Source organism: Nicotiana attenuata, chromosome 7, assembly GCF_001879085.1.
Source record: "Nicotiana attenuata strain UT chromosome 7, NIATTr2, whole genome shotgun sequence".
Lineage (NCBI taxonomy): Eukaryota > Viridiplantae > Streptophyta > Magnoliopsida > Solanales > Solanaceae > Nicotiana > Nicotiana attenuata.
In genome coordinates, this window is record NC_031995.1 from 69,724,720 (window position 1) to 69,739,221 (window position 14,502).

Genomic DNA, 14,502 nt, shown 5'->3' on the forward strand with positions numbered 1-14,502 from the left:
GGGGGGGGGGGGGGGGGAGCTAATTGCCTTCACGGCTATCACTCTTGATTCACAGCTAGTCCCTCTGTTTGTGCCTTCTGCTGTGTTTTTTAGTTCCATGTCAAGTTGGCTTTTGTATAGACGAACCTTTTTTACTTCTGTGTAGACTACCTTCAGAGAGTTTTTTTTTTTTCCTGTTGAACTGCCCTTCATCTCCCTAGTAATGACCTAGTGTGATGCAGATTAAGAATAAATGTTCTAATTGATTATCATGTCAAGTTTGACATAGAAGAGTTAAAGATATTGGTTTGAAATCTGAAAAGGTGCAAAAGTAAGTCGGCGGGATGTCACATCAAGAATGTAAATTGCGAGGGAAATTCCATTTCAGAAAAGATTTCTTTTTCCATTTTAAAAATGTAGATTGCGAGGGAAATTCTGATTTCCTGTGATGCTTTGCATTTTACAAATCTCTATCATCTAATTGATGTCCATCAAGTTCCTGGTCAAAGTAGACTTATTATTGTCCTCATAATTTTTTTGTCTAGTTTTATGCATCATATGTTACTGATAGGACTGGAAATGCAGGTTCTATTTTGTAGCTCTGAGATTGGACGCACATCCTTTGTTCGACAACTAGAACCTGATTGGCACATAGATACAAATCCGGAAATCACTTTTCAGCTAGCGGTACTCTTCATTTCCTTTGACTAAGAACTTGATCAATGAGCTCATCATCATGTTAATTGTTTGTTCTTTCAATAAAAGTAATTAATCAGCTGAAAAGTGTAAATAGTTCAGATGATAAATCCAACCAATTGATCTGTTATGTGTTTCTTCTTCTCCGCTTCTCTGTTTGTAATGGTATCATTCTACTACTGCTCTAATTAATTTTTGCAATCTCTTTCTACTATTCTACTACTGCTCTAATTAATTTTCGCAATCTCTTTCTACTATTGCTCAAATTAATCTATAAAACTTCCTTATCCTTCCATACCTTCTGTTAAAGACGCAGTTTGCTAGCAATTCGGATTGAATTCATATTGTAATTGCAGAGGTTATCCATTAGCTATAACTTGTGTTCCATGCTGGTTGTAAATGAAATATGTCAGTGCGGGATAAGTATAAACTTTCGAGAATCTCTTGTTTTAAGAACCTCTAATTTGTTTTAATGGATAATTATTGAGTACCAGAATGAAATAGTTCAAATGTTATGGAATGGATGCCGAGGATCTATAGCCGATCCTACTAATTTGAGATCAAATAAAATGTCAATGCAAGGATAAGTGTAAGATTTACAGAACCTCTAATATTTCTTAAAAGATAATTATTGAGTATTGGAATGAATGGTCCAGCTAGAATGAAATGAATATAGGCACACAAGGGTATGGCCCAGCGGTCAATTCATTGGGTGAGAAGTCTCGGGTCCAAATCCCAGCGGAGGCAAAAAACAGTAGGTGATTTCTTCCCATTTGTCCAAGCCTTGGTAGATAGAGTTACCTGGTACCTGTGATGGCGGAGATGGTAGGTATCCCGTGGAATTAGTCAAGGTGCGCACAAGTTGGCTCGGATACCACGGTTATAAAAAAAGAATGGAATGAATGTAGAGGATTTGTATAGTCGATCCTAGCTAGTTTGAGATTAAAGTGATAGTTGTTGCTCGTCGTAAATGAAGAGACCATAATGAAGGAGATATTGGGACTAGATGAGAGGGATAGTTTAGTGGTTCTTGCATTTGAGTATCTTCTTTTACGGGAGTGCATGCTGACCAGCATGTGTGTGCAATATTAGACAGAAATGTTAAGATTGGTTCCTCAACGTGAAATATTTGAAGACTCAATTTTCCATTTTCTTCCCCTTACCTGCTACAGTGCTACCCGAAACTTCTTATGGAAATAATGGCACTTTTATACAGTTAAGATCATTGATATCAAGTGTGCATGTGTAACGCATGCATCCATAATCAATATTTTAGATAAGTTGGGAGAAACATGGTTTTATTTTGGATGTATTAAAAACAAAGCTGGTGTTGGTGGAGCAGAAGCAATTTGTTTAGTCTTACAACGGTTCCATGGTACCATTGCTAATACATTGGTGGGGCAGATAAGCTGCTAAGAGTTAAAACATATTGATATTTTCTGTCTCTATGGCTTACAAACTATTTTGTGACAATGTGAATGCCACATTCGTGCAGGAAGTTACTTGTCTTGCTTCTTTACAAAGCGTGTTTGTGAATATACAGTGGCTTACTATAAGATAGATTTTAGAGGTCAATTCTGTTGTCAGGAACCTTCTAATTAGATGGATCATTCTAAGATCCAATGTGTCTTCTGTTTTGTTATACCTAATGATGTTTAATTCTTTACCGGTTGCAGAGATTCATCAAATATCAGTTACACGTTTCAGCTACCAAGCCAGAAAGAACAGCAATCAATGTCTTCAACTCAACATCATTGGAGCAGTTCTTTGGAAGTGTTTAGATGCAACCAACAAGCGCTCTAGCAAATTTCGTTTATTTTAGTTTTTTTTCTTTCTTTTTTTTCCTTTTCTTCTCCTCTTAAATCTCTTCGGCATGTGAGAAATTTCCATATGTTTGACTTCTCATTTTTAATTGCTTTTCTTGGTACCTACAGCTTCATAGTTTGAGGTTAAAGGGCACTATTTGTAACACTGGTATTCTCTGAACAAATCCATCAATTTGCTGTGTATCACTATCTCATCTCTTTTCAAGCATAGACGTGAGTGCCATTATATTGTACTACTATTTTGCGCTTACTCTACAAAGTCCCGAATCAGCCTACGTTGCTCTTGAGCTTGTAATTCCGTTTGTTAAAAGAAACAGAAAGGAGTATCAGCGAAGAGCTATCCCGAATCAGACTGCATTCCACCACCAGTCTCCTTTGTGGCCACCGGTGCGGCCCGAAGATATCCCTAATCAGACTGCATTCCACCACCAGTCTCCTTTGTGGCCACCGGTGCGGCGCGAAGATATCCCTAACACCTCTCTGGCCGCGTAGCTCCACTCTCTCAACTTTAATGTTTCAGGAGCCAAATCTGTATGTTTAAATTGACTGAATAGAAAATGTATTTTGTCGGACAATGCAAGTTACAAAGCTGACATAAAGAAATAATTCGATTGCTATTTCCCTGTAAAAAGAATTGATCAGGTAGAAAGCATTGAAGGCTAAATGGTATGAGTATAATACGCTACGGTATGTACCAGTAACCACTAGCGCCAAAAACATTCAGGTATTTATTTTATTTTAGCCACTAAATCTTATCTTCAGTTCCACAGAATTCTGAAGTATTCACTTTGTTCACTGAATCGATGACCAGCTGCAACCTTATTCCGCTACCCTCAAAAACCAACCTAAAACATCCTCCAAATTCCCAAGACCCCCGCTCTTTTCGTACAAATAATGTAAACAATCTACGTTTCTCTCGTCACATAAAACAACAATCATCATCCCAAAAATACCCAAAACACTACAATTTGCCCAACTTATTATCAGTCCACACAAAGAACCCACATGCCATTTACAAAGACATTCAGAGATTTGCCCACCAAAACAAGCTCAAAGAAGCACTTGCTATTCTTGACTATTTAGACCATCGTGGTATTCCCGTAAATCCCACCACATTTGCTTCCCTTATAGCTGCTTGTGTTCGTTTGAAATCCTTAAGTTCTGCTAAAATTGTGCATACCCATATAAGAATTAATGGCCTTGGAAATAATGAGTTTCTACAAACTAAGATTGTTAACATGTATACAGCTTGTGGGTGTATTGAAGATGCGAAGAAGGTGTTTGATGAAATGCCTGTTAGAAGTGTGTACCCGTGGAATGCGTTGCTTAGGGGTAATGTGGTGTTGGGTGGACGTAAGTATCGTGATGTCTTGGGTACATTTTCGGATATGCGGGTATCGGGAGTGGAGTTGAATGTATATAGTTTCTCTTGTTTGATCAAGAGTTTTGCTGGTGCTAGTGCGCTTTTTCAAGGTTTGAAAACACATGGACTTTTGATCAAGAATGGTTTTTTAGGAAGTGACATAATTAGGACTAGTTTGATTGACATGTACTTCAAGTGTGGCAAAGTTAGGCTTGCTCATCGCATGTTTGAGGAAGTCGAGTACAGGGATGTAGTTATGTGGGGTGCGATGATAGCTGGTTTTGCTCATAATAGACTGCAACGGGAGGCATTGGAGTATACAAGATCGATGATAAAGGAGGGGCTAGAGGTGAATTCTGTTATTCTAACAACTATTCTTCCGGCTATTGGAGAAGTATGGGCAAGAAAACTAGGCCAAGAGGTACATGCTTATGTGATCAAGACAAAGGAATACTCTAAGCAGTTGTTCATTCAATCTGCCTTAGTTGATATGTATTCCAAGTGCGGAGATATAGTATCAGGAAGAAAGGTGTTTTATGGGTCAAAAGAGAGGAATGCGATTTCTTGGACTGCTCTAATCTCGGGTTACATCTTAAATGGGAGACTCGAGCAGGCGTTGAGATCAGTTGTGTGGATGCAACAAGAAGGTTTTAAGCCTGATCTTGTAACTGTTGCCACCGTCCTCCCTGTTTGTGGGAAACTGAAGGTATTAAAGCAAGGGAAAGAGATTCATGCTTACGCAGTGAAAAATGGTTTTTTGCCTAATGCATCTGTAGCTACTTCCCTAATGATGATGTACTCAAAGTGTGGTTTGCTTCAATATTCATCTAGAGTTTTTGCGAGCATGGAGAAGAGGAATGTTATATCATGGACAGCCATGATGGATTCATATATTGACTCTGGGTGTCTGGAGGAAGCACTTGCTGTTTTTCGGTCAATGCAGTTGTCAAAGCACCGGGCAGACTCTGTTGCAATGGGAAGGATTTTAAGTGTTTGTGGAAAATTAGGACTTTTGAAACTTGGGAGAGAAGTACATGGTCAAATTCTGAAGAAAGATATAGCATCTGTACCTTTTGTTTCTGCAGAACTTGTGAAGATGTATGGGGGTTGTGGTGCAATTGATAAATCGAGGATCTCCTTTGATGCAATAGCTGTCAAAGGATCTATGACTTGGACTGCTATTATTGAGGCTTATGGATTGAATGGCCAATATGGAGAAGCAATAAGCGTGTTTAAGCAGATGATATCGAAGGGTTTTAACCCAAATCATTTTACTTTTAAAGTTGTTTTCTCTATTTGTGAGCAAGCTGGATTTGCTGATGAGGGCTGTCAATTCTTCACTATGATGACACGAAAATATAAGATAAAGGCATCTGAAGACCATTATACTAGCATTATTAACCTTCTATATCATGTTGGTCGAATTGAGGAGGCTGAAAAGTTTGTGCTTCTCAAGCAATCCTTAGCATGATGTAGAGGAGAAAGATTGGCTTTATTGCATGTTGATCAGACACGGTTATGCATACAGTAGATCCAGACCAGTCGCCTGCAGTGGATTTTGCTGTTCTCTTTCAATAAACATTAGGAAAGAGTAATAATTCTTCAAACTGAAAGGTTACACATATGGAGCATGAGAAAGGACCTTTGAAATGAGAAGCTGCGTTTAATGTGGAACTTCTCATGGAAGTGATTTGCATCTAGTGGGAGATGTTAATACAGATTCAAATGGTGCTGGTCTTACTTACCCTTCCATAGCTCCACTCTACCAATTCTTGCTTTGAAAAGCTTTATTGTATAAAACTCCGTATATGTAAATCTACTGAGTGATGGCTTAAGGTTGTACCTTTAAAGGCAGTTCAGTTAAGATCAAGGGAAGCGAGCTCAGAAAAATCAGAATAGCACCATGGTCATATTCACTTAATTTTGCTGTGAAAACAGCAGGTTGTATAATGTTTGAAATCCACAATGTCATTCATCAAACTAGTAGCGACATCTCTATCATTTTGTTCTTGCACAATTTTTCATCTATCCTCATTTTAATAATACTGTGAGAAATTTCAAAATGCTCAACTTTTGTTGTGAAAGTACTGCGGTCTCTCTTTTTGAAGGAGCAACACTGCAGAGATTATTTTCGTAATAGTACCAAGATGACTAAAAATATCGATAATTACATTTAAATGATAATATATATATATATATATATATATATATATAACAATAAACAAAAAAAGTGATCAAAAAATAAATTAAAGTAGAAGTTAAATGAAGCGGGCGGAGAACTATAAGTCAAAAAACACTAGGTGACCAAGCCTGGGTGCCAAAAATATTACTCCTAGGTGACTCAAGTCAAAATACCCGATAAGATAATTGAGGCGGCACAAGTTGGTCGGGACAGTAGAAGTATACACCCACCAACTGTAAATTTCATGACATTAGAGGAAGTCTACTCAATTTAGTGGGAAAAACGAGTGTACAGTTTAAATAGGAACTGGGGGAAACGCCGTCACACATTAGCAGCAGCTTAAAGGACACTGCTTTTTCTGCAAACTCCACAATTCTCTGCCGGAGTCCAATCGATGGAAATAATTTGCCCAATCGATAAGCAGTTCTCCGACCAAATTGCGGCACTTCTCGAGCCGCCTTCTCCTCACGAAGTCCAGGCATCAACTCTTGTCTCCTTTTTCACTTTCTTTGGAGTAAACGCTTTAGTTCAAGTGTGTTTTAGTCTGTTAGCTGTTTGATAAATGTTCACAGAAGTATTTTGAAGAGCTATTAGCCACTAGACAATGCCGCTGCCTCAAAGTTAAACCTACTGCATACCATGGAAAGGGTAATTCCTTCTCCTTTTCTTTGATTACCGCTGCATCAGTTTTATCAACAGAAAGACTGGATAAAAAAGTTTCATTTAGTGTTGAGACACTTATTTTATCTTTTATGTGTGTTCTTATGCTAGTAGGAAATATTGAGAGCTTCTATTACTTTTCATTTTATTTTTATTTTGTACAATGTTGGCATGATATGAAATTAAATGAGGAAACATGGTCAATGAGAATTCGTTTAACCGAGCCCAACTTGTTTGTGACTGAGACATAGTTGTTGTATTGTTGTTTGTCCATGGGCACGAATAGAGCAGCATGGATATAGAGGATTGATATAGGCACACAAACTAGTTTTGTGTTGAGGTGTTTTTGATTGATTGATTGTCTAATGTTTGATATGCGACTAAAGTTAAACACTTGATAGGGAATTTCAAAATGTGGGTTTGCTTACTAATATTTGGTTTGTCATCTGCTAGTAACATGATGTGGTAGTTACTAAAGTTCAGTTCTTTTGTGAGTTTTATTATTAATGAGCGCTATATTGAGACTAGTGGCGCCGCAGGGGTTTATGCTGAGACAGACTTCAAAGAGTCGGACCTTGTTTTGAAGGATCAAATGCTTGCTGGTGCCCAACATTCTTCAAATAAGGTATTGGTGATTGAACTAGCAACACACATGTTCTTGCTCACAGTAATCATCCAACTTTTATATTTTTTTCACTCCCTTTTTGGTTGACAAGCTTCACCTTGATCTTTTGCTTGTGGCAGGTAGACTGTTTGGTATGTAGTTATTGCTTCTGCTTTATTGGGTCAATAGAACTTCAAATTGGGAGGAAGCTATTTTTAGAACAGCTGGGTGTCTCCCCAAACAGCGAGTCTCACATGCAAAAAGATTGTTATAACTCTGGTTCATCTGTTGGTGAAGATGATTCTGATGTAGAAGATCAGCAAGTTTCTGGAAAATGTGCTTCTAGCCCTTCAAAAGATAAAATTCCTCTCCCTAAGGATGTGGTCGAGTCATTGTTTAATGGTGAGATGCAACTACCATATTCTGAGAAGTTCCCATTGCCTCCAATTGTTTCTTGTCCTGGTGGATGTAAAGAGAACTACTATTGCAGGTAAACATTCAGCTATTTTTCCATAATTTGCATAAAAATTTCATTGAAGACTGCAAAGCATCAAAATTTCATTTTCTATTGAAATTTGAAATTATACATTCTCAAAAGACTCTATATATATATATATATATATATATATATATATATATTCAGTCAAAATTAACTGTAATATGCCAATGGCGCTGCATGGCATGACATAAAAAGTTCTTGACACATTTTTTGTCTTGTTTAAGAGGATCTTTTCAACACCATAATGCTTCCATCTTGTGTCAATTGAAGGTTTTTTCTCTCTTCATTGTGTTTCCTTTTATCGGCTACATTGAGGAACAACTTGCTTTTTCTTTAAATTGGTAACAGTATTATAGATCTTCGGCACAAATGCTGCTCTGATAGGAACAACTTGCATGTTGCTATATGAGAATCATTATTGCAGGGTTTTCTCAGGTGTCTGCCTCAGCCGCTAAAATTAGAATATTGAACTGTAACTGTAAATGATAAAACAGATGAACACCTCTTGGTACGACATTGTCTCTGGTTGTATCCATATGCTATTCAAAATGATAGATAGCTTTAGGTATTGAAAACCTCTTCTGTGAGTTGAACTTGTTTCTTCATGTTTTTGCTCCTCATAGTACCACCTAATGACTCTTGTTGTTAATTTACTTGAACGTCACTGATTGAATAGAGTGCTAACCTTTTCTTCTTCATTTTTCGCAGCAAATCATGCGCTGAGGCTGATTGGGAGTCTTTTCATTCTTTGCTATGTACAGGGGAGGGGTCAAAGTCATCAAGCACAAAAGCGCTTCTGAAATTCATGGAACATGCTAATGGTAAGGCTCTAATGTGGCTGCTACCTGTTATGTAGTCTAGTTTATAACCTGCCTACCTGTATATCTTGTTTTTCAAGCTGTTACCTTTTCTGGTTTCTTCTGCCAGATACAAATGACATTTTCCTTCTTGCAGCAAAGGTAAGTCCTTTCCTTTTCTTGTTTCCTTTTCCTGTCAATCTTCAAAGTGTTTTAGAAGAATAGATCATTTCCTGTCTTTCTTATGTCTTGCATCTTTCCTCTTGTTAAATTTTCATGTTGCAATTCTCCTTAGGAAAATGAGGTGCATATGTGAAGGCATAGACCTCTGTGTTTGTATGTCTTACTATGTGCTGGAACCTGCTTAAGCAAGTTTTTTACAAACACATTCTTGTGTTATAGGTGATTTCTTTCACCATCTTGAGACACAGGAATTTGAAAGAAAGTCGTCATGAGGGAAAAGGGAAGCATGTTATTTCGGAAAGCAGGGATTTTTCTTTACTGCTGGAGGCGTGGAAGCCAGTGTCCATGGGATACAAGAGAAGGTACTTAAAATCTTTTTGTCACTCTTCACAAGTTGCGATAAAATGAAGCTTGACCCCTTTGATGCAAAACCTATGCGGTCTTAATGAAAGTGCGAATTATAGTCCAAATATTAATATCTTATTTGTCTTACCTGAATTACATCCTGCATGATGACGGCTAGCATGACTGCAGAACTTGCACCTATATCAATCCACTTTATGGACCACCTTTGCTAAAAGATTTACTCATAGTCTCCTGTTGCAACAAAGTGGTGAAGAATACTATTCTCACCTTTGATGGTAATATTGAAGTAGGTAAATATTGTAAATTTGAAATAGCTTAAAATTTGGTCAACTCTCTGAGGGATTAATCATATTTGGTAATGAAACCATTGGCTCTTTTAGTCGTCCTTTTCAAGAACTTCTAAGGTTTGCTAATATTAGACCCTTGATAGGCTTTTTCCCTTGGTTTGCCTTCTATAAATTAGGGCAATTACAGATGTCTATACTGGCATACACTTGATGCTGATACATATATATAAAATTTACCTTTTCAATAAACCAAAATTGGCCACGACATGAATCAACGTAGAAGCCCTTCCTACATTATTTCATAAGGATAATAACAACAATGAGCCTATAAGCTCCAAGTCAAAATTACTTGTCTTTTAAGGCTTCTGCATTTTTGTCTATGATGAATAACTTGAAATTTTGTGGTGTAACTGTGTTATAAGGGTGACATGTTTATTTTTTATTTTTGTCTTTTGAAATGGTAAAATATACAAGGGTAACACATTTTTTATGAGTATTATTATAATAAGATTCAGAGCGCCACCACTTTCTAAAACTGAAAAGTTTTGTTTAACTTTTTGAAATAGTATAATCCTTCTATGAGGAATATTGGGGTTCTGTGCCAGGCTGATGCACGATTATCCTACCTGTCAAGTTGCTCATGGTGTAAAGTGACTTTTTGTGTAGGTGGTGGGATTGCATTGCTTTGCCAGACGATGTTGATGGTTCTGATGAAGCATCATTTAGAATGCAAATAAAAGAGCTGGCTTTCACGGTAATCTTCCTTTGTAAATTCTGTCAGCAACCTGCTTGCGTTTTTAACTGTCACTTCGATCTGCTAGTAATGTGCTGAAGCATCTCTAATTTGTCAGCTTCAGCCTCGTAAGAGTAGTATTGCCACCTGTCATTGATCATCAGTAAAAATTGTTGTACTGCCCTTCTTGGGGTGGCAAGTGGACTCTTATAGTAGACCAAAAAAGGATCTGCTTTCTTCTATTTTGGCTGAAATAGATGTATGTGTTGCAGCTCTCCTCTTTATAAGGTCTCTTCCATCTTTGGCCTTCAGGGACCAGTTCGAGCAGGAAGAACCTTCTTCCTTAATTTTATTTAGATGTGAAGAATAGACTGGTTTTTTGTTCCGGAAGATAATGGAGCCTACTATTCCTACAGTAATTGATGTGAAAGCTGCGTGCTACAAACCTCATTCTAAATAAATGTGCAAGATACAAAGAGAGCAATCATAAGCTAAAATTGCATGAATGAATTTTCATTCTGATTATCTCATGCATCATCAGTTTTCTCCTAAGAATCAAGATTGTTCAGATGTTGCCTGGAGTAAACTGTGTATCGCCTAATCTGAGTGTCAGTTTTGACAGAACTATTGTTCAATTGCTTTCCAAGGATGTAATAACACTATGGTCTTAATGTAGCGAGTCAATTGGAAGAAAAGGCTATGTTGTATAAGTCCTGCTTATAAGTTAAACTTTTGTGCTCTGTTACTGCGTTATATATGAACCTTAGTACCTGTATATTTTGTTTTCTAATATATCTGCATTTCATTGGTCTTGCTTCTTTGCTTTCTATACTGAAATTTGATTTATCAGTTTGTATTATCCAGTCTCTGCAGCTCCTCAAGGCAGCTATCTTTGACGAGGAATGCAAGCCATGTATCCTGATTATTTTTCAATCAGTTGACTGCTCCTCTTATCTGTAGTGTTGTTCTCGATACTTATGTGGTTCAATATGGAATCCTTGACTCTTACCAGTACTCTCCCTTGAAATGTATGGTCATATTATTGGCATGTTTGAGCTGAATAACCTGTAAGTTCATGAACCATCAAACTACCGCCTTCATGTTTCAGCATGCGTGCAATAAACCTGATGATTGTTTCACTTTTCTGCAACTCTGAAGCATACAAAATAATATTTTACCTCTTCCAAAATGAATCTCCTAATTTGAGTTGCCAAGTTTATTACTATGGCAGGAGAGTTTTTGTTTTATAACGTATTCTTTGAAATTATTAGGGCTAGAATAATTAAAAGCAGCGGTGAGAAGTATACGAGCCATCTCCAGATAATATTTTGGTTTATATAGTTTGCTCCTTCTCAAAAAGTGGACATTAATTTGGAATAGCGTAAATTGACGGATGATGAGCTTGCACATATTATTTTTGACTGCTAGATGTCCTTTGGAATGCTGCGTTTTTATACTTTTTTTAATTCCGTTTAAAGTTTGTTCTTTTATGAATTGTTGTGAACTTACTTGTAAAGCCTTTGCTTGTTAATAGTGATTTGGTGGTAGAGTCACCAGTGGAGGATTACTTTCTCTACATTGATGATCTTCCTCTCCCTGGAAAGGTTAGAACCAATTTTTTTATGTGCTTGTGAAGCTTAGTAGCATGCAGAAATTTGACAGCATTACTTTTACAATAAATTGGCAGGAAGAGGCTGAGCAAACTACAAAGCCTATCCTGGATGCTCTTGGTGATGACTATTCGATTTGTTGTCAAGGTAAACTATGATGTGTGACACATAAAGTAGATATAGAGTTTTTTCTTTTTTTCTTTTAATATCTGGGCATTGGAACTGTCATTTTAGGTCCTTATTTGAACACAAACCTGCCCCTGGATATCTTCCATACCTTTTTTCTCTTTGATAAATAAAAATATCATCCATTGTTAATATCTAGAAAGGACAAAGTTGTAGTTGGGAATAAATATATGGTGCCAGGGGTGGAGGCTGGAGATAATGTACAATTACAGATAACTGTGATTACACAAGCTTAAATATCTGAGTTCTATTTAGAAAGGAGACATCATGTTTTGGAACTGTGTCTGGCTCTTGCATTTTGTGACAATCTCTTAGCTGATAGGGTGCATTTTCTCTGACCTGCATTGGTTGTTGAGTTGTGCATTGCTTTTGAATTCTGCAAGATACAAATATCATTTGTATGCCCTAGGCAATCTTAGAAGTTCGTCCGGGAGAAGGGGTAGACCTTTGCTGCCAGCATTTCAATTGATACACAAGGAATGATTAGTACAATGGCGCTTCCTTTCTCCTTCTGCAATATGATAAAGAACATGAAACCCGATTTTCTCTATTTTATTAATTTGGGAGTGTTTATACATGTTAGTTGCTTTATTTAGAATAATTATTTATTGGAAAGTATGTAACCTGCTGCGGGGAATCTTTTTTCAACGTTATGCGTCTAATTGTGTCAATTATTTTGCTCACCATGCCTCCTCTTTACTTTTCTAGTGTGGTTCTTCCTAGTTTTAGTGTACTTCTCTGAATCATAACCACAATCAATCTTTGATTAAAGGTACTGCATTTTTCCCCTTGCAAAGCTGTATGAACCATTCGTGCAGACCTAATGCAAAAGCTTTTAAGCGAGAAGAGGTATGTTCTGATATCTGCATATTCTGACTTACTTTTTCTTCTCTCAATGGAATAACCTCTTTAAATAAGGAGAAAGAACTAGACGTACAAAAGAAGACTTGATTACAGGCAAAAAATGAAACCCATGAAGCAGAGAAATTGTTAGTGAATTTAATTTTCTGCAAGCAGGCATTGCGTTTGCGACTTGGTTAGGGTCTGTTGCCCCTGTTTCAGTGTTGTTTCCGACATTCTTGAAAGTAGAAAATTTATGGACAAATCGTTTTCTGAACACATATCGAAGTTAATAGCAGAGGGCGGAAAGTTATTCTTGGATACAGTACTTTGAAAATACCTTTAATTTCTCTTCTATTTAGTCAAAATCTAGCTGGATCTTTATAACCTATGCTTAAACAGGCTTCAAGTTCTTAACCCTTTGCAGTTGATTTTGCTCAGTAACATATTCTGCACATATCAGGAAACATATTTATAAGACGATTGTGAAAATGTTTGATATTGCATTATTAGGATCGGGATGGCCAAGCAACTATAATTGCTCTTCAACCAATTGCCAGAGGAGAAGAGGTAGCTTTAACTTGTGTTTATAGTTACAAATCTATTATGCTTTGGAGAATTTATTGTGGATTCACTTCTTTATAAGCTCCGCAGGGCAAGGGAAAAGAATTTTAACTATTTAATTGATATATGCAGATAACCATTTCATATATAGACGAGGACCTGCCTTTTGAAGAGAGACAGGCATTACTTGCAGACTATGGTTTTAGATGTCGATGCTCCAAGTGTCTAGAGGAAGCCTAATTAAAGATTAAAGGCAGCTTCTTTGAGAGAATTTCGTATAGTAAAGGGGTATCTTTTACCCTTTCCCTTTAAACAAATTGTCCTTGATATAGTTAAGCATAAAACTTGATAAACCTATTGTTTGTTTCCTGAGAAAATTGAAAGGGTAGACTGAAGAAAATTTTGGCTAGAAAAATTCCATGAAATTGTTAGTAAAAGTGTCCGGCTACAGTTGTTTAGAGAAATGACTACAAAGAGGTAAGAAGCCCGTTTTTGTGATTCTTTCTTATGAAATACACTAATTTTCGTCACTAATACTAAATATAAATAAAAACTACAGTTTAGAGGCGGGGCATAATATTTGACCAATTATTTAAACGGAAAATTTTGTAACAAATGAGAAAAAAATACGTTGAAAATCCAAATTGATGACATACGTAAGTAAGATAGACATTGATAAACAGAAATCATGATCATAGTGTATAGACAGTTTTCCTTGATCGAAATAAATAATAGGTGAAATTGTCAAAATACCTGTCTTTGTTTGTGGAACTGATACGATTAACAACAATAAAGCCAATATAATTTCATAAATGGGATTTGGGTGGTAGCCTGGTGTATAAGATATTTTATGTTCACGGATTTGGGTGGTAGCCTGGTGTATAAGATATTTTGTGTTCACACAAGGTCCACGAAAGAGCTGCAGCCTAAAGGGTGTGATGTAGACAACTTACCTTAATGCAAGTATTAGTGGTTGTTTTCACACCTCAAACACGTGACTTGTATGTTAAACGACAACAATGGTGCTCCAAGGCTCCCTCCCGAAGATGATACAATTGACTCTTTTTTGTGTAAATTTTAACAATACGGTCAGATTAGATCCAAAGTTTCGAAAGTAAAAGTTACTC

The 14,502-nt window shown here is 36.8% G+C and overlaps 3 protein-coding genes across 4 annotated transcripts in view; all 3 read left to right on the forward strand.

Annotated features, from left to right (window-relative positions):
• LOC109229273 (peroxisome biogenesis protein 22) overlaps nucleotides 1–2,727 on the forward strand; it is a 10,175-nt gene extending 7,448 nt beyond the window's left edge. The window contains exons 7-8 of the mRNA XM_019394660.1: nucleotides 565–666; nucleotides 2,352–2,727. Of these exons, the coding sequence (XP_019250205.1) occupies nucleotides 565–666; nucleotides 2,352–2,456 (207 nt within the window). The 3' untranslated portion in view covers nucleotides 2,457–2,727. The remainder of the gene's footprint in view (nucleotides 1–564; nucleotides 667–2,351) is intronic.
• On the forward strand, nucleotides 2,812–5,921 carry LOC109229272 (pentatricopeptide repeat-containing protein At1g71460, chloroplastic). Its single transcript, XM_019394658.1, has one exon. The coding sequence runs from the start codon at nucleotides 3,305–3,307 to the stop codon at nucleotides 5,333–5,335; it is 2,031 nt and encodes a 676-aa protein (XP_019250203.1). The 5' UTR covers nucleotides 2,812–3,304; the 3' UTR covers nucleotides 5,336–5,921.
• Nucleotides 6,181–13,876, forward strand: LOC109229274 (histone-lysine N-methyltransferase ATXR2). Of its 2 annotated transcripts, none has more exons than XM_019394661.1 (15): nucleotides 6,181–6,524; nucleotides 6,619–6,694; nucleotides 7,246–7,331; nucleotides 7,451–7,800; nucleotides 8,518–8,630; nucleotides 8,737–8,768; nucleotides 9,009–9,151; nucleotides 10,109–10,196; nucleotides 11,040–11,088; nucleotides 11,188–11,242; nucleotides 11,710–11,779; nucleotides 11,863–11,932; nucleotides 12,744–12,820; nucleotides 13,325–13,381; nucleotides 13,508–13,876. In XM_019394661.1, exons 1-15 carry the CDS (start codon nucleotides 6,441–6,443, stop codon nucleotides 13,613–13,615), a joined length of 1,458 nt encoding a protein of 485 aa, XP_019250206.1. In that variant the 5' UTR covers nucleotides 6,181–6,440; the 3' UTR covers nucleotides 13,616–13,876. The 2 variants fall into 2 exon arrangements, with proteins under 2 accessions (XP_019250206.1, XP_019250207.1); XM_019394662.1 differs by having other exon boundaries at nucleotides 8,764–8,768.

Coding starts and splice junctions, on each gene's coding strand:
- LOC109229272 (XM_019394658.1), top strand. CDS start 3,305: ATGACCAGCTGCAACCTTATTCCGCTACCCTCAAAAACCAACCTAAAA.
- LOC109229274 (XM_019394661.1), top strand. CDS start 6,441: ATGGAAATAATTTGCCCAATCGATAAGCAGTTCTCCGACCAAATTGCG. Junction 9,152..10,108: donor TCCATGGGATACAAGAGAAG/GTACTTAAAATC, acceptor CTTTTTGTGTAG/GTGGTGGGATTGCATTGCTT. Junction 11,780..11,862: donor ATCTTCCTCTCCCTGGAAAG/GTTAGAACCAAT, acceptor ATAAATTGGCAG/GAAGAGGCTGAGCAAACTAC.